The sequence below is a fragment of the Haliotis cracherodii genome, unplaced genomic scaffold (genome assembly GCF_022045235.1).
Source record: "Haliotis cracherodii isolate W230 unplaced genomic scaffold, xgHalCrac1.p SCAF_12, whole genome shotgun sequence".
NCBI lineage: Eukaryota > Metazoa > Mollusca > Gastropoda > Lepetellida > Haliotidae > Haliotis > Haliotis cracherodii.
Window position 1 is genome coordinate 23,127,639 of NW_027266267.1, and position 20,808 is coordinate 23,148,446.

A 20,808-nucleotide genomic window follows, 5' to 3' on the forward strand; every position below is an offset into this window, starting at 1 on the left:
ACACTAAGCACGCTTAATAAGCATGTATGTTATCGTCAAAGGTTCTGAATCAGATACAGCAACAAAAGAAGAATCACATGGCATTATCCCTGTAGGATGTTTAATAACATGTTTTTTATATGTCTACAAGGTTATTATAAGGAGGGCTTTGTACATGTACTCAACCCTGTGACACGGCCAATGTCACATTGTGGGACATGCCTGCCACGTGAACACATATGAATAACGTTGTAGGGCTTGTCGCGGGATGCTCTGTGATCTGTGACATTGGTTATCACTTTGAGACAACTGTCGTCACACTGTGCTCATAGATTTCGTTAGTCGTGATCCCCTCCAGTATGTTACTCAGGTCCCGTTGCGGAAGCCCGCCTTGTTGGTGATGCAGGGAAGCTCTGTATCCATACGACATCACTCCAATGATTCGTAGGTCTGGAAATTTGTTCCTTTTTCGTTTTAATTTGTAGGTGATATTCGTCCTTGTCGTTTGTTCATTGCCAGCGCACGACAACTATTGCGAAATAATCCATACATGGCCCTAACATTGATAAATGGTATCTATGTGAAACCTCCTGACACAGAGTAGACATTAAGTAACAACACAATAAGCACACCCTCATATGGTTTGCCTCCATGCATGTGTTTTAGTTTAAACACATATTATATGTTTAAATTGACGTATAATGATAGCCAATGGGCGTGTGAAAGAATTAGAAGTAAATTTACTTATTTTTTTGTAATTGTAATGCCCTTCAGATTTCGACAGGTCCACACCCTTAACCCAACTCCAAAACACAACCACCTGCTAGCACACACAACCCGCTACCTCACACTACCACCACCACCACCACCACCACACTGCAACACCCAACAGCCATACTCACGCCCCACCACCTCGACCTCACACTACCACCATCACCTCCACCGCAAACAAACGGTACCACCTCACACTACTTCCATCGCCACACCACACCACCACAACATCACACTACTACCACCACCACCACCCCAACATTCCCAGCCACAGTCACATATCACCACCACCACCACCACCACCACCACACCCCAACATCCCCAGCCACACTCACACATCACCACCACCACCACCACCACCACACCCCATCCCCAGCGACACTCACACATCAACACCACCACCACCACCACCACTACCACCATCACATCCAACATCCCCAGCCACACTCACACATCATCACCAACAACACCACCACATCCCAACATCCCAAGCCGCACTCACAACCCACCACCACCACCACCACACCCCAAACTCTACAGCCGCACTCACACATCACCACCTCGACCTCACACTACCATCACCGCCACAACCACATCCAAACATCCCCAGCCACTCTCACAGCCCACCACCACCAGACCCCAAAATCCCACACCACACTCACACACCACCAACCCCCAAAATCCCCAGCCCCACTCACACACCATCACCTCGACATCACACTACCACCACTTTCATCAGCCCACACCAACATTCACAGCCACACTTACACTCCGATCAACATCACAATACACCTCCTGACCTGAGGGGCGTGCAGCCCTAGGGGGTAGGTCTACTGTCAGAAATCACACATATGTGTTGTTTTATGCTAATGGATCAGTCTGCACTCTAATTTGTTCATTCTCAGCTCCCTGAGGAGTTTACAGGCAAAGATGCCTGTGAGGGTAATGCACAGGCGTAAATGTAATGATTATCATTAAGCACAAGGGTATATCAAGAATTCATCGATGAGTGAGTATGAACTGTAAAAATCTATATTTTAATGATGGATACTAAAAATTTCATGTAGCTTCAGAAATTCTGCTGAGAGTCGGTGAAATAATGTTTTTGTCGGAATAATAAATGAACACACCTACGAATTTGACCTCAGCCTTGTCTGGGGCTTCAGTCTTGACATCTTCAGGCTGGACAAATAAAACTAGTTCTGGCATTTCTATTCTTGCCAGGAAGGCATTGCTAATGTCTAGATCGGACCTCAACATTGTAAGGAACAGGTTCGTGGTTCAAACCAAAGCTGTAGTCTTCAGGTTTGACAAAGGTAAGAGTGTAGTACAAGACATATAAACGATTTAGGAAGAGCTCTGTTCTTGCTTGAATGGTATGTTAGTTCCTATTTCTGATCTCAACTTTGTAAGGAAGAGGTTTCATGTTCAACCCGAAGCTACACTCCATGGTGTATTTTTGTACATCTTTAGGTTTGACAAAAGTACACCTTTGTAGAAAACCTGAAATGATTAAAAACAGCTCTGTTCTAGCTAGGATCTCTCCCATGCATCGTCGACGTCCTGCGGAGAAAGGAAGATACATGTCCACGAGACGAGTGTCGATCTGACCATCATCTTTCAAGAAACGCTCTGGACGGAATACCTCAGGGTCTCCCCACACCTCCTTATCATGACTCAATGAAAACAGATTGAGTAACACTAGAGTATCCTTCTTGATGGTGTAACCAGCCAGTTCCACATCCTCAGTGGTTGCATGGGGCAGAGATAATGGTGTGAGGTTGATGATGCGTAGAATTTCATGAATGGTTGCTTCGGTGTACACCAGATTACGTCTATCGCCCAATGTTGGACGTCTGGACATACCAACGACAGAGTCTAGCTCCTCCTGTATTTTCTTCTGGACTCTTGGGGTCTTTGCAAGAAGAAGGAGTGTCCACATGGTCGTAGTAGCCACTGTATCAAACCCAGCAGCAAACAGATCTCCAATTGTATCCTGAATCCGTTCTTCACTCATACCATTTGCCTTGTCCTCCTCTGTTAATTGTCTTGACTCATTAATTAGGCTGTCAGTAATATCCCGGAGATAATCAGAGGAGAATGTTTCCAGGTGGTCCTGAATCCTTTTTCTGCGGATTAGATGTCCTTTCGATAGAAGATCTTTGAACTTGTTGATCCTCTTCTTCATGAAATGCCGTAACCATGGGAAAATATCAACTGGATTCCCAGCAGTAACGAATGTAGAGAAGTCCTGAGTGTGCAGAATGTACTCACAGAAGTCCTTATCTGCCCTGACATTGCCTTTCCTTCCATAACAGATCTGATATACCACACTCCCCATTGCAATGTAAATGTGATCGTGTGGATCAAACGCTCCGCCGTTGTACCTCTCAAACTCCTCCAAAATATAGCTCACCTCCTCGTGTATAATTTCTTCAATAGGATTGCTTCGTGCATTAGTGAATGCTTGGAAGGATTTATTTGCTATGCGCCTGTGCAGTTTCCAGGATATGTCGAATTTTCCGAAAGATAGACTTTTGCCATTTTGAACGGACACAGATGAGAAGAACTGTGGTCGACCAGAGAAAGCATCACCTTTGGTTGAAAGCGCCTCCTTGATCAGCTTCCCGTGGATCACTACTGTTGGCCATGATCCAAACTGCAATTTGATGAGATCTCCATAGATCTTTCTCATCTTCATAAAAGTCAGAAATGGTGTTTTACCAAGAAAAGGCAGATGGCCAACTACAGGTAGCCCCCAGGGACCAGGGATAGCTTTGTTCCTGTACGTTAACCTGTGTAGGAATGTCAGTAGAGACGCTGATGCCAAGAAGACAACTCCTGCTTTCCCAAGGGTAGTTATGTCACGAAAATACATGCACATATCAACCACGTACATCTGAAGAAGAGCCACGGTTGACATCCTGAAACTAGACAAAGATTCATCCCAATGATGTGTGTATTGTTTAACGCCAGAAACACACCAGTTATAATTATGAAGGCAGTCTCTAAAAAATCGATTCTGGGCTCACCAACCACTGGACTTGGGATCAACGACACACTGTCAAGGTATGATGACAAGCGATACAGTTTGAAATACAAAATATACCTGTACACTTATGAGTGAGTGAGTGAGTAGGGTTTAACGCCGCTTTTAACAGTATTCCAGTTATATCACGGCGTGTCAGCTTAATGTGGGAGGAAAGCCCGAGGTGATGCCTACGAGCACGGGTATGGTGCTGACAAACCTAGAAACATAATCGGGGCGAACCGTGATTCGAACCCACAATCATAGGTTTCTGGCGTGCCCAAGGGACGCAACTCTGCATAGCGAATCGCGGCGCCTTAGACGACTTGGCCACCCGTGCCACTTGTACACTTATGAACAACACATATTAAGACTTTGGCTGACCAATGTTAGCCATGCACCCTTTCGGATTGGTATGTTGATATTTTGATCATTGAATTAATTACCGATCGACAATGGAACGAGATGTAATGTTTTTCAAAAACGAAAAGGAGCTAGTGATGATGCATTGAATATGCAAGTGACAAGGAATGGCTACTTAAAGTACTTACTCAAAATTAAACCGTTTGTGCCCTCACTCGAAGTACAGGTCGGAATGTGTATTCCATGAAGAAATCAATAATCCTGAAATATTGCTGCGTCTCTCAGACATCAACTCTCAAGCAACATCAACTCTCAAGTATCACCAGTATGTCTGCACACAACACTAGTGCACAGCAACAGTCGAGTATTTCCATTGGTTGAGGCTGAATTTCAGCACAGCAGTCACATCTCCCGCTTCGTAATGAAACAACTGATTGACATGTGGACCTATATAATGACCCAATATATATTAACATAACTGAAGGTCAGTCAACCTGCAACTAGGCATTGTCTAATGTCTTGAGGTTCATTCGGTGTCTTTGAGTTTATTTCCTGTACTTAGTGCATGTAAATGTAGAGATTATAAAAAGTATGGCAAATATGCAGTCTTGTTATCATTCTACCATCAAGCTCACCTCTCTACACTTGTTATCATTCTACCATCAAGTTCTCCTCTCTACACTTGTTATCATTCTACCATCAAGTTCACCTCTCTACACTTGTTATCATTCTACCATCAAACTCACCTCTGTACACTTGTTACCATTCTACCATCAAGTTCACCTCTCTACACTTGTTATCATTCTACCATCAAGTTCACCTCTCTACACTTGTTATCATTCTACCATCAAGTTGTCCTCTCTACACTTGTTATCATTCTACCATCAAGTTCACCTCTCTACACTTGTTATCATTCTACCATCAAACTCACCTCTCTACACTTGTTACCATTCTACCATCAAGTTCACCTCTCTACACTTGTTATCATTCTACCATCAAGTTCACCTCTCTACACTTGTTATCATTCTACCATCAAGTTCACCTCTCTACACTTGTTATCATTCTACCATCAAGTTCACCTCTCTACACTTGTTATCATTCTACCATCAAGTTCACCTCTCTACACTTGTTATCATTCTACCATCAAATTCACCTCTCTACACTTGTTATCATTCTACCACCAAGTTCACCTCTCTACACTTGTTATCATTCTACCATCAAGTTCACCTCTCTACACTTGTTATCATTCTACCATCAATTTCACCTCTCTACACTTGTTATCATTCTACCACCAAGTTCACCTCTCTACACTTGTTATAATTCTACCATCAAGTTCACCTCTCTACACTTGTTATCATTCTACCATCAAGCTCACCTCTCTACACTTGTTACCATTCTACCATCAAGCTCACCTCTCTACACTTGTTATCATTCTACCACCAAGTTCACCTCTCTACACTTGTTATCATTCTACCATCAAGCTCACCTCTCTACACTTGTTACCATTCTACCATCAAGCTCACCTCTCTACACTTGTTATCATTCTACCACCAAGTTCACCTCTCTACACTTGTTATCATTCTACCATCAAGCTCACCTCTCTCAATTTGCCCCTTGAACAGTGTAGCGATGGATGGTTTTCACTGTTGAGTTAGAATGTTTCATGAGGGTCATGTCACACACAAACGTCACACTAAAATAATTTAAAATAGGTATGGAACGTATTAAAGTGAGGTGAGGTGAAGTGTCACAGCTGATCTCAATATTTGTTGATCCCCTATGTTGTGTAGTGCAGTACAGGTGATCATGAGACCTTACCGACCATAAAATAAGTTACAAGCACTTCAGGTCTACGACAACACACACAATCATTACACATTTTTAAGCATTTGCCCAAGTTACATTTCACTATGAAATAGAAAATCCTTTTCCTCTTACTTCATTCACAACAAGGTGATCAGATTAATAAGGTTTATTAACATCGCTTTCAATTCGGTAAAACATATGCCGAATACAGACCAAAAAAAACATATCAATGACGTAACCACAGTAACCCTAATGATCACGATAACTATAATATCCATAACAGCCTTAATAACCATAGTAACCATAATAACCACAATGACCATAATATCCATAACAGCCTTCGTTGTGCAGAGTTGCGTCCCTTGGGCATGCCAGAAACCTATGATTGTGTGTTCGAATCCCGGTTCGCCCCGATTATGTTTCTAGGTTTGTCAGCACCATACCCCTGCTCGTGGGTTTCACCGAAGTGGTAAACGTCCAAGACCTGCATCACTTCGGGCTTTCCTCCTACATTAAGCTGACACACAGTGATATAACTGGAATACTGTTAAAAGCGGCGTTAAACCCAACTCACTCACTCACTCATAACAGCCTTAATAACCATAGTAACCATAATGATTACAATAACCATGCTATCCATAACAACCTCAATAACCATGGTAACCATAATGATCACATTAACAATAATATCCATAACAGCCTGAATGACCACATTTACCATGATGATTACAGTAACCATAATACCCATAACAACCTCAATAACCACAGTAACCATGATGATCACAGTAACCATAATATCCATAACAACCTTAATAACCATAGTAACCATAACAGCTCTAAGAACCATAATAACCATAATGATGACAATAACGATAATAACCATACCAGCCTTAATAACCATAGTAACAATAATGATCACAATAACCATAATAGCCTTAATATCCATAGTAACCAAAATAACAACAAAAGCCGTAGTAACCATAAAAACCACACCAACTGTTGCAGCAAGAAACACAGTACGATACTCTCACCAAAAGTTTATTCATATTTTCGTTTTCACAACGTTGCAGCGTTAGCGTTACCGTTATAAGACATTCGTTGGTGATGATGAGGTTCAGAAATCTACAACGAGAAACAAAACACTTACTAAGTTTTCCACACAAACTCGAACCATTCAAAGTATACAAATATTCTAATTACAAGTTGCAAAATAATAATCACTTAAATTAAATGTTTCATATATACATAAAGACAATACAAAGGAAAGGAAACAAAAAGTCGCATCTGTGTTCTGCCATAAACCACCCGTGAACCCTCTTGACAACATGGAGGCCTTCTCTCCTACCCACAACACGTGCTTGTGATCATGTGATCAAGAACCAGGATGTAAACTAAATATAAAAGCTGAAAAAAAGCTTGGTGGGTTTGAAGCCTATAACCTCAGTAGTAACACATGATTATATTATCGTTGCAAGTGATTTACTTATTGAACCAGGGTCACATAAGAACTGATGTTGATATTTTTAAACATTATACTTATGTTATACTTTTAATAATTTGAAACGTTAGACTAAGTGTTCCGCTCGTACACTAACCATTATAATAATAATAATAATAATAAACACAATGACCATAATAAACACAGTTAACATAATAACCACAATAACCTCAAACCCAAAATAAAACAATAACCATAGTAACCATAATGGCCGTAATAACCATATTAACCACAATATTCAGAATACCCAGAATAACCACAATAACCATACTTACCAGAATAATCATCATTATGTTCTAGTTAACTGTGTTTAAACGAACATTTACCATGACAATACATTCCACTCATGGGTAATGCCAACCGCAGCTGACATAATTGTTATTGAGTGGGTTTATTTACATAAGCAAACATTACATGTGGACACGCGACTGTTATGCGTCTGTTACTTTATATTCCATATCAAACACCGACAATCCTTAATCTCAGTCGTTACGAATTAATACAACAATATTCTTGTGGTATCACGCTTGAACTTTAAATAATACGAAAACTAGATCTACTTTTTGTAAATATAAAGATTACCTATCTGGACGCTGGGTCTCCTGTGTATCCAAATCTATGTCCCGAGTCCTGAATCACCCGTCGGTGGGTTCACTCACTGAAAGAAAAAACAATTCTTCTCCATGCTGAGCAGCACTCAATGCCAATATATTTCTTGGATGTCTCAGCAACATTTCCAACAATTAGGTTCCTGTTTAGCATATTTACTGGACATAGCACAGACCCTGAAGCAACGATCAAAACAACTGCAAACATCCCCAAAAACTGGCAGAGAAATAACTTTTCCCGTTACACGTGCTTGGAATTGCGGTAGGGCCGCGACGAATCCTGCACGTGAGTTCCTAGCATTCTCTAATCTCGCAGAATGAATAAATATCACGCCAGTATCAAATTTTTTACGGGGCGGTCGGGTTGCCTAGTGGTTAAAGCGTTCGCTCGTCACACCGAAGACCCGGGTTCGATTCCCGACATGGGTACAATGTGTGAAGCCCATTTCTGGTGTCCCCCGCCGTGATATTGCTGGAATATTGCAAAAAGCGGCGTAAAACCATACTCACTCACTCACGCACTCTAATTTTTTTACAATTAAGCCCGAGCCATTCAAGATGTCTTGTGGGTTCCCAAACTGACTTCTGTTCATTATAAACCAAGCCTGCCCTCTGCCTAATGCTTTAGATAAAGTAAACTCAAGTCAATCATCGAAGTAAACTATAACATCTACAGAACGTTTCTCCATTATCTAACTAATGGCTTCAGACACTTAGTAAAGATAAACTGAGGGGCAAAAGAAACGCCACCAAATAAATAATGGTCATCAGTTTTTAACAAATTTGCAAAAGAGCACGATTTACCTATTCCCTGTGAACATGTGCTCGTGCTTCACGTGATTTGCGAGAAAAGTGAATTTAATCACTAAAAAATGCAACATGTGCACAAAGTTACCTGTATGAAGTTCTGGTATAAAACACGAGCAGGGTTGTACTCTCTCGTCACATGAAACCGTTTAAAACAACGAACATGCCTCGATTTACCGCAGAGCAGAGGGAGAGAGGGTATGTCGACGGAAATCTCACTGCACGTCGTTACATTGATGACGTTTTGCGGCCTGTGGTACTGCCTTTCCTCCAACGACACCCACGGACGCTGTTTCAGCAGGACAACGCCACCCCTCACACAGCTCGAGTCACAAGCGACTTTCTGAACGCCAACAACGTGACCGTTTACCAGTGCCAGCCAGATCACCGGACCTGTCGCCCATAGAGCACCTCTGGAACAAACTTGGACACAGGATTTGGAAACGTCAACAGCCGTCATTGGCGAGGGGTGCCTTGGCAATTGCCCTGCAGGAAGAATGGCGACTCAGGAGACTCGTGTACTCATTTCGACGTCGTGTTAGGGCCTGCACCGTTGCTGGAGGGGGTCACATCCGATACTGAGCCATGGGTGTAGCACGGGACTTTGAAAGAGATCGACATCGATTCTGCGGGTGTGATTGAATACTGGGCAGTGCACCCAGCGTGATAAACGTGTCTGCAGAACTTTAAGTACATGGGTTTTGAGCTTGTCATTTTCAAGTAACGTCTTTTGAATAATTGGGTTTTTTTATAATAAAACATCAACTGGTACTAAATTTTGCGTCTGTTTCGATTTAGGACAGACACTTGTTTGCCCGTTAGTTTGTAAGCTGGCCACGGTTAGTCCAAAAGGCAAAACGGTTAAACAATAAAAATGTTGAACACCATTGACTAATTAGAAAAACCTATAAACGTGTGTTGACTTGGATGTTTATCTATGTAGTGATACCAAGATTTAAGATCAAACATGTACATGTATCCACAAGGTCTAACGAAATCCAAAGCAACCTTGTAATACTCAAATCTTTTCTTTCCAAGCAAATTTGTTTACAATTCATAGGTCTAAAATCAATTTTTCCTCACCCGAGCTTTGAATGGAAGAAGATATGGGGTGAGTCTTCGACTTCAACAATGCAGTTGTTTAGTGAGAGAGTGAGTGAGTGAGTGAGTGTGGTTTTACGCCTGCTTTTAGCAATATTCAAGCAATATCACAGTGGGGGACACCACAAATGGGCTTTACAGATTGTACCCATGTCGGGAATCGAACCCGGGTCTACGGCGTGACGAGCGAACGCTTTAACCACTATGCTACCCGAGCCCCTTGGTTGTTTAACATTAGATCAGGAATAACCTCAGAGACAAAGTCAATATGGTTGACAGTAGAAGCGTTGTGCTCACTATAAGACAAGGGAGGCAACTCACCCAAAGAAATGATGAAACTACATGTATCTGGAATAGTCCGAATGATAAAGTATTGAGCTTCTATGTCTTTCCAAAATGATATATGCCTCTTACGAGTATCCTTAACTTGATGCTTACACGCTGTTGTGTATGTTTTGTCATAGTAAATAGGTACAGGCACAACATTGGTACTAATACATGTACGTCTGGTTTGTCATCGTCAAAAGGTGAAACATCAAGCTGTGACCAACTACTGGGATGTTTTGACACTAACCGGGAGCCCTGTAGCACATCAGCGTCAATCTTTCTTTTAATCAATCCGCTTGAGGTCTGAAAACATTTGTGACATTTTTAACTTATTTCAAACATGCCAAACAGTTTTGCGATTGTCATGCACGAAGCAATATGATTCGGTTATGTAAGTGATGTTTGTAGGAAAAGGGGAGGGGGGATGAGGGCACGGGTGGCCTAGTCGTTTAAGGCGCCGCGATTCGCTGTGCAGAGTTGCGTCCCTTGTGCACACCAGGAACCTATGATTGTGGGTTCAAATCCCGATTCGCCCAGATTATGTTTCTAGGTTTGTCAGCACCATACCCGTGCTCGGGTTTCACCGAAGTGGTAAACGTCCGAGATCTGCATCACTTCGGGCTTTCCTCCCACATAAAGCTGACACGCCTGGCAATAACTGGAATAATAATGTTAAAAGCGGCGTTAAACCCAACTCATCCACTCAAATTGAAGGAAAAGGAAGGTGTCATATCATTCAAAGTGAATAGAGTTACCGCCCACTCTGTACTCATACTGAGACCCACGAATCATTCAGTTCTCTCCATCTATATCGTAATATGTTTTAATGCAAATCATAGCACAAGCAGTGCTTATGTCTACTGAACTACTGGCAAAACGATGGTGTGTGATGCACAAAACATAATTACTCGTAAAATAGACTTGACGATCTGGAGCTCGCCAAGCTGCTTGTGACAGCGAATCAGCATACCCTCAGAGGCATGTGTACGTATGTATCTCAAAATGCACCATATTCGATTCACTTTCGGGCTCTGACAGTAATATGCGAGTGCCAGTGTATTCCAAATTCGTTGGACCTCAGCATTATATATGCATTGTCCTCTTTATAAGATACTGAGACTTCAATTTTATTGGTTGAAAAGTCATTCGGTTGAGACAAGAGTTGCCTTTCGCAACACCCTCCTTTCACGATCAGCAGCTGACGTTGTCCTAGCCTCGTTTCCGATCAAAGTTGGCGAAATTTTGAAAAAAGTGTCAATTAGCATTAATTAGCATAATTTGCGGTTTGTCAAGCTTTGCTGAATGGGGTACAAATTTAAAACAAAACAATATCTTGTCTGCAGCTACATTATCATTTTAAAATGACAAATTTGTAATTCTTTTGAATAGCATCCCACAGCCTGGCACGTAAACTTGTGATGGGCACCTGTACTCATCAGACATCGTGAGATGGGCACCTATACTGACCAGGCATCGAGTGATGGGTACCTGTACTGATCAGACATCGAGTGATGGGCAAATATACTGACCAGACATCGAGTGATGGGCACCTGTACTGACCAGGCATCGAGTGATGGGTACCTGTACTGATCAGACATCGAGTGATGGGCAAATATACTGACCAGACATCGAGTGATGGGCACCTGTACTGACCAGACATCGAGTGATGGGCACCTGTACTGACCAGACATCGTGAGATGGGCACCTATACTCACCAGACATCGTGTGATGGGCACCTATACTGGCAAGACATCGAGTGATGGGCACCTGTACTGACCAGACATCGAGTGATGGGTACCTGTACTGACCAGACATCGTGAGATGGGCACCTGTACTGACCAGACATCGAGTGATGGGCATCTATACTGACCAGACATCGTTAGATGGGCACCTATACTGACCAGACATCGTGTGATGGGTATATGTACTGACCAGGCATCGTGTGATGGGCACCTGTACTGACCAGACATCGAGTGATGGGCACCTGTACTGACCAGATATCGTTAGATGGGCATCTATACTGACCAGACATCGTGTGATGGGCATCTATACTGACCAGACATCGAGTGATGGGCACCTCTACTGACCAGACATCGAGTGATGGGCACCTATACTGACCAGACATCGAGTGATGGGCACCTATACTGACCAGACATCGTGAGATGGGCACCTATACTGACCAGACATCGTGTGATGGGTATATGTACTGACCAGACATCGAGTGATGGGTACCTCTACTGACCAGGCATCGAGTGATGGGCACCTGTACTGACCAGGCATTGTGTGATGGGTACCTATACTGACCAGACATCGTGTGATGGGCACCTGTACTGAGCAGACATCGTGTGATGGGTATATGTACTGACCAGGCATAGGTACAGGGGTACCAGGTGTAGTAGTGTATACCTGCACTGACCACAGGTCTGGTACTGGATACCTGTACTGACCACAGGTATAATAATGGATACCTGCACTGACCACAGGCATTGTATTGAATACCTGTACTGACCACAGGTGTAGTGATTTGTACTTGTACTGATCACAGGTGTAGTAGTGTATACCTGCACTGACCACAGGTGTAGTACTGGATACCTGTACTGACCACTGGTGTAGTAGTGTATACCTGCAGAGACAAATGGTATTGCAGTGGATACCTGCACTGACCACAGGTGTAGTAGTGGATACCTGTACTGAGCAGAGGTATAGAAGTGGATACCTGCACAGACAAATGGTATTGTAGTGGATACCTGCACTGACCACAGGCATTGTAGTGGATACCTGCACTGACCGCAGGTAATGTATTGGATACTTGTATTGACCAAAGGTATAGTTATTGGTACCTCCACTGACCACAGGTAAAGTAGTGGATACCTGCTCTGCCCACAGGTGTAGTAGTGTATACCTGTACTGATCACAGGTGTAGTAGTGTATACCTGCACTCACCACAGGCATAGTGATGGGGACCTAAACTGACCACAGGTGTAGTTGGGGATATCTTCCCTAACCACAGGCATGGTGATGACTTCCAACACTGACAACAGGTATAGTAGTTGATACCTGTACTGACCAGAGACATAGTTATTGGTTCCTGCACTGACCACAGGTATAGAAGTGGATACATGCACTCATCACAGGTATAGCAGTGGATACCTGCTCTGACCACAGGTATAGTAGTGGATACCTGCACTGACCACAGGTATTGTAGTGGATACCTGCACTGACCACAGGTATTGTGATTTCTACCTACACTGACCACAGGTACAGTAGTGGATACCTACACTGACCACAGGCATAGTTATTGGGGAAATAATAAATGTATATTCACCGTTTTCATTGCCGCACTTAAGAGATTTTTATTTTAGGCGAGGAGAAATGGGGTTTAAGGTCGCATTTCAGGTCAGTGCACTTACACAACGCCGATATTTGTTGTTGAAAGGTGACATGTCTGAGGCTCTTTGTGATGAGCGTTAAGTGTCGTGTCACGTAGTTCAAATCTCTGCTGGCTATCGCTGACCTGGAACGGGTGGGTTGAAAATACTCTGAACAGCGAATCGCGGCGCCACCTATGCCCTCATCCCCTTCCCTTTTCCTACAAACATCACTTACATAACCGAATCATATTACTTCGTGCATGACAAACACAAAACTGTGTGGCATGTTAAAAATAAGTTAAAACTGTCACAAATGTTTTCAGACCGCAAGCTGATTTATTAAAAGAAAGATTGACGTACGTGCCACGTACTTGCATGTTTTTTTAATGAGCACTGCATGTGTGTGGCTGTTTGTTCTAGTACAGACTAAAGTCGGCTTTGCAGTGCTACCGCACTGGGATACCATACCGCGTTTTAACACGGGTATCCCACTCAGACAACTCCGACCCAACCAGTCGTTGTTTTATCCCCTTAATGCCAAGCGGCAAGCAGGGTAACAACAAGCACCACCTCGTAACGAACGCTCTTGAAAAGGCACGAGAACCAACTTTAAAACTTGCGACGACGTTCATACAATGTTTGGCCCTCACTCTATGGCGGAATATAATAGTTCCCCCAAAGGAGAGGTGTCATTAGCGTGTATATGACCAACTTGCTTTACAGGAACATATGTACATGTTGTAGTCTGTTTAGAAGAAATGTATTCAAATAACATCGTCTTTGGGCGAGAAAGGTGTACAAAGAAACACCTCATTTGGGTTTGACGCCGCTTTTAACAGCATTCCAGTTATATCGCGGCGTGTCAGCTTGATGTGGGAGGAAAACCCAAAGTGATGCAGGTCTCAGACGTTTGCCACTAAGGTGAAACCCACGAGCACGGGTATGGTGCTGATGAACCTAGAAACATAATCGGGGCCATACTACGATAGTTTGGATGTGCATTTTTTCGTTTTGTTCAATAGCGAGGGTCATAGCGAGGATATTCTTTAAAGATCATGCAGTCTAACTCTCTGACGTTTCTCAATTCATGATAAAACGCTGAGCTCGAGATTCCAAACGATCAGAAACAACGCTTCTGTATTGTATTCGTCCAAGGGAATTCCCACTGATCTGGAAGTAGTCCGTGAGTGTTCACGTTATTTCAAGATCACGGTATCGTGAAAACGTCAATTTCGCTGTCATGTGACCAGTCATTAATGTCTAATGGAAAAGCCGTATATCGTGTTAAGTTCACATTTAAACAAATATCTAAATTGTTGATTGCCAAGTAACTACCCTAATGTTAGGGGACGTATTTCATCACCCAGCCCTTATCATTCCGACCCGTGAAAATTCCGGGGTAGAATAGGTCTTCAGCAACCCATGCTTGCCGTAAAAGGTGACTATGCTTGTCGTAAAATTCCAATTGCGTGGATCGATGCTCATGATATTAATCACTGGATTGCTTGCCATTAAAAGGTGACTATGCTTGTCGTAAAAGGCGACTAACGGAATCGGTTGGTCGGGCTCGCTGACTTGGTTGATGCATGACATCGATCCCAATTGCGTGGATCGATGCTCATGATATTAATCACTGGATTGTCTGGTCCAGACTCGATTATTTACAGACCGCCGTCATATAGCTGGAATATTGCTGAGTGCGGCGTTAAACAACAAACCAGCCAACCAACCAACCAACCTTATGATTCCACTTTTAGGTAATTTGACTATAAAAAACAAACTCAAAAAGGAAACTTATTAACATATCACATGAGGTAAAGTGATTATTTTCAGATGTTTTAAACAACATAGATTTCCATTAATTTTGTTACACAATGATCGTGCATGCATATCAACATTTAACATGAAGAAATAAGATTGCCAAACAGGTCATGGTGCCAATATAATTAAATATATTGGTGCAGTAGTGGATACCTGCACTCACCACAGGTATAGTAGTGGATATCATACAGTGACCACAGGTATAGTAGTGGACACCTGCTCTGACCACAGGTATAGTAGTGGACACCTGCTCTGACCACAGGTATAGTAGTGGACACCTGCTCTGATCACAGGTATAGTAGTGGATACCTGCACTCACCACAGGTATAGTAGTGGATACCTGCACTCACCACAGGTATTGTAGTGGATACCTGCACTGACCTCGGGTATAGTGATGGAAACCTGCACTGACCACAGGTATAGTAGTGGACACCTGCTCTGACCACAGGTATAGTAGTGGACACCTGCTCTGATCACAGGTATAGTAGTGGATACCTGCACTCACCACAGGTATAGTAGTGGATACCTGCACTCACCACAGGTATTGTAGTGGATACCTGCACTGACCTCGGGTATAGTGATGGAAACCTGCACTGACCACAGGTATAGTAGTGAATACCTCCCTTGACCACAGGTATAGTGATGGAATCCTGCACTGACCACAGTTATAGTAGCGGATACCTGCACTCATCACAGGTATAGAAGTGGATACCTGCTCTGACCACAGGTATTGTAGTGGATACTTGCTCTGACCACAGGTATAGTAGTGGATACCTGCACTGACCACAGGTATTGTAGTGGATACCTGCACTGACCACGGGTATAGTGATGGAAACCTGCACTGACCACAGGTATAGTAGTGAATGCCTCCCTTGACCACAGGTATAGTGATGGAATCCTGCACTGACCACAGTTATAGTAGTGGATACCTGCACTCATCACAGGTATAGTAGTGGATATCTGCACTGACCACAGGTATTGTAGTGGATACCTACACTGACCACAGGTATTGTGATTTCTACCTGCACTGACCACAGGTACAGTAGTGGATACCTGCACTGACCACAGGCATAGTTCTTGGGAAAATATTAAATGTATATTCACCTTCTTCATTGCCGCACTTAAGAGATTTTTATTTTAGGCGAGGAGAAATGGGGTTTAACGTCGCATTTCAGGTCAGTGCACTTACACAACGCCGATTTTTGTTGTTGAAAGGTTACATGTCTGAGTCTCTTTGTGATGAAGGTCAAGTGTCGTGTCACGTAGTTCAAATCTCTACTGGCTATCGCTGACCTGGAATGGGTGGGTTGAAAAACTCTGCACAGCGAATCGCGGCGCCTTAGACGACTGGGCCACCTGTGCCCTCACCCCCTACTCTTTTCCTACAAACATCACTTACATAACCGAATCATATATCTTTGTGCATGACAAACACGAAACAGTGTGGCATGTTAAAAATAAGTTAAAACTGTCACAAATGTTTTCAGACCTCAAGCTGATTTATTAAAAGAAAGATTGACGTATATGCGTCGTACTTGCATGTTTTTTTAATGAGCACTGCATGTGTGTGGCTGTCTGTTCTAGTACAGACTAAAGCCGGTTTTGCAGTGCTACCGCACTGGGATACCATACCGCCGTTTAACACGGGTATCCCACTCAGACAAAAGTACACTGACTTCGACCCAACCAGTCGTTGTTTTATCCCCTTAATGCCGACCGGCAAGCAGGGTAACAACAAGCACCACCTCGTAACGAACGCTCTTGAAAAGGCACGAGAACCAACTTTTATACTTGTGACGACGTTCATACAATGTTTGGCCCTCACTCTGCGAAAGTTCATACCGAAATGTACCAACATAAAAAGTAAATGTCAATTCTCAAAAACAAAATCACTATTTATACCACGAGGGATGTAGCGCTAGATATACAAAAATACCAGCTGCATCGCGGAATATTATAGTTCCCCCAAAGGAGAGGTGACATTAGCATGTATATGACGAACTTGCTTTACAGGAACATATGTACATGTTGTAGTCTGTTTAGAAGAAATGTATTCAAATAACATCGTCATTGGGCGAGAAAGGTGTACAAAGAACCACCTCAGTAAGTCTATCAGAGTGAGTGAGTGAGTTGGGTTTGACGCCGCTTTTAACAGCATTCCAGTTATATCACGGCGTGTCAGCTTGATGTGGGAGGAAAGCCCAAAGTGATGCAGGTCTCAGACGTTTGCCACTAAGGTGAAACCCACGAGCACGGGTATGGTGCTGATAAACCTAGAAACATAATCGGGGCCATACTACGATAGTTTGGATGTGCACTTTTTCGTTTTGTTCAATAGCGAGGGTCATAGCGAAGATATTCTTAAAAGATCATGCAGTCTAACTCTCTGACGTTTCTCAATGAATGCTAAAACGCTGAGTTCAAGATTCTAAACGATCAGAAACAACGCTTCTGTATTGTATTCGTCCAAGGGAATTCCCACTGATCTGGAAGTAGTCCGTCAGTGTTTTTACGTCAATCAAGATCATGGTATCGTGAAAACATCAATTTCGCTGTCATGTGACCAGCCCCTAATGTCCAATGGAAAAGCTATATATCGTGTAAACTTTACATTTAAACAAATACTCTAATCTGTTGATTGCCAAGTAACTACCCTAATGTTAGGGGACGTATTTCATCACCCAGCCCTTATCATTCCACTTTTAGGTAATTTGACTATAAAAACAACCTCAAAAAGGAAACTTATTAACATATCACATGAGGTAAAGTAATTATTTTCAGATGTTTTAAACAACATAGATTTCCATTAATTTTGTTACATAATGATCGTGCATGCATTCAACATTTTACATGAAGAAATAAGATTGCCAAACAGGTCATGGTGCCAATATAATTAATTATCTCTCTAAAGAATATTACAGAATTTGCAATCAAACATCAGGTGCAGTATTATTTGAAATACAAAGTTAGTAAATCAAACAGAATATTGAATACAAATCTTTTCAAAGTTAAACAAATATTGCAGTAAATTTAAAAGTCAATATCAGCCATAATGTCAGAAAATGAAGTTTGTGATGTGTAACAGTACTTAAAAAGTCTAAACGAAATGACTTGATAATGTCCGCCAAATTTATCACATAAAATCTTATTATGCCAAAAGTCTGGTTTCTTCAGAATATGTAAGAAAATGGAGTGCAGTCATCGAAAAAATACTGTATCAATGCTGTATCATCGAACAAAAAGGCATTTGTGTACGACATTCACATTGCACAATTAGTATCAACACATTTGTATTCTTCAAAACGAATGGGGGTGCCATTGGACCCTGGGAAGTTATCTGAGCCTACGACAGTGGAGGCGTTTGGGCCTAAGGGGAGTCATCTGAATCTAGACTCAAATGACTCTAGAGTCTGAGTCTGGGGTCTCATTTGAGCCTCATACACCGGTACCCTTGGGTTGGGAACCAGGCCAATCCTGGTTATGATCCTTTGTTTGCCAGCACTAAGCTTCACCAAGCAGTAAGTGTCGACGACCTGCAATATCACTACAAAACTGTTACACCTGTTCAGATGAAATCACTCTTTCCGTGAAGAGTCTGAAACATAAAGAGAGCTGTCTGTCTTATATGAGTCTCAGATGACTCGCGTTATTGCTTACATGACTGGGTAACTGCCATGGCAATTTGAGTTGAGCTTAATTAAGCAATGGTGGCACATGTCAACAGTGACGTATGACATTGCATGTGTTTGTGACGGGTGCCACCGGTTGGACAGGATTAGCTCGCCTTTTCGCGAACACCTGACATCATCACTATTTGACAGTGATTCATAAACACATGTCCAGGTTATAGTTTTGGGCAGGGATTACTTATGAATATGCAAAGGATTTTGTCATTTTAATTTCACTTGTGCACATCTTCCTCGTTTTACCTTAGGTTGTTAAAAAGGGCAGATAGCTGTTTCAGCAGAAGCAAGTGAGTTGGATTGCAGAATTATTTCAGTCACATCATTGCCTGTCAGCTTAATGTGTCAAGACAGCCCCAAGCGATGCAGGTTTTACATGTTACCTGCTTTGATGTTGCCCACAAGGGCGAGTACACGTTTGATGCTCACAAATAAAACATCGCCACACAAGGTTATCAAATTTATTTAGATTTTGAACAATTCAACAGACTAGATTGTGGATAACGAAATATTTAATGATTATGAAACAATTCGGTGAGTGACAATGTGCTGCTTATGAAAATGCTTACAGAAACATACGATTACTTTCATCTATTGCTACCAGTAAAAATAATTGAAATCAGGTGACTGCACTTACACAATGACGTATTTTTATTTGAAGGCTACATGTCTGAGTCTCTTTGTGATGAACGTTGAGTGTCGTGTCACGTAGTTCCAATCTCTACTGGCTATCGCTGGCCTGGAACGGGTGGGTTGAAACAACTCTGCACAGCGAATCGCGGCGCCATAGACGACTGGGCCACCTGTGCGCTCACCCCCTACCCTTTTCCTACAAACATCACTTACATAACCGAATCATATTACTTCGTGCATGACAAACACAAAAATGTGAGGCATGTTAAAAATAAGTTAAAACTGTCACAAATGTTTTCAGAACTCAAGCTGATTTATTAAAAGAACGATTGACATACATGCCACGTACATGCATGTTTTTTTAATGTGCACTGCATGTGTGTGGCTGTCTGTTCTAGTACAGACTAAAGCCGATTTGTAGTGCTGCCCCACTGGGATACCATACCGCCGTTTAACACGGGTATCCCACTCAGACAAAAGTACACTGACTCCGACCCAACCAGTCGTTGTTTTATCCCCTTAATGCCAAGCGGCAGGCAGGGTAACAACAAGCACCACCTCGTAACGAACACTCTTGAAAAGGCACGAGAACCAACTTTAATACTTGTGACGACGTTCATACAATGTTAGGCCCTCATTCTATGAAAGTTCATACCCCTGTGGACCAACATAAAAAGTAAAAGTCAATTCTCAAAAACAAAATCACTATTTATACCACAAGGGATGTAGCGCTAGATATACAAAAATACCAACTGCATCGCGGAATATAATAGTTCCCCCAAAGTAGAGGTGACATTAGCATGTATATGATCAACTTGCTTTACAGGAACATATGTACATGTTGTAGTCTGTTTAGAAGAAATGTATTCAAATAACATCGTCATTGGGCGAGAAAGGTGTACAAAGAACCACCTCAGTAAGTCGATCAGAGTGAGTGAGTGAGTTGGGTTTGACGCCGCTTTTAACAGCATTCCAGTTATATCGCGGCGTGTCAGCTTGATGTGGGAGGAAA

The 20,808-nt window shown here is 42.4% G+C and overlaps 2 protein-coding genes across 2 annotated transcripts; one reads left to right on the forward strand and one right to left on the reverse strand.

Moving 5' to 3' along the window:
• Positions 1 to 742: 742 nt before the first annotated feature.
• Positions 743 to 1,549, forward strand: LOC139457195 (salivary glue protein Sgs-3-like). Its single transcript, XM_071238614.1, has one exon. It carries the CDS (start codon positions 743 to 745, stop codon positions 1,547 to 1,549), a length of 807 nt encoding a protein of 268 aa, XP_071094715.1.
• A 582-nt stretch (positions 1,550 to 2,131) lies between these two features.
• Positions 2,132 to 3,673, reverse strand: LOC139457196 (cytochrome P450 1A1-like). The gene has a single exon (XM_071238615.1). It carries the CDS (start codon positions 3,671 to 3,673, stop codon positions 2,132 to 2,134), a length of 1,542 nt encoding a protein of 513 aa, XP_071094716.1.
• Between the last annotated feature and the right edge of the window lie 17,135 nt (positions 3,674 to 20,808).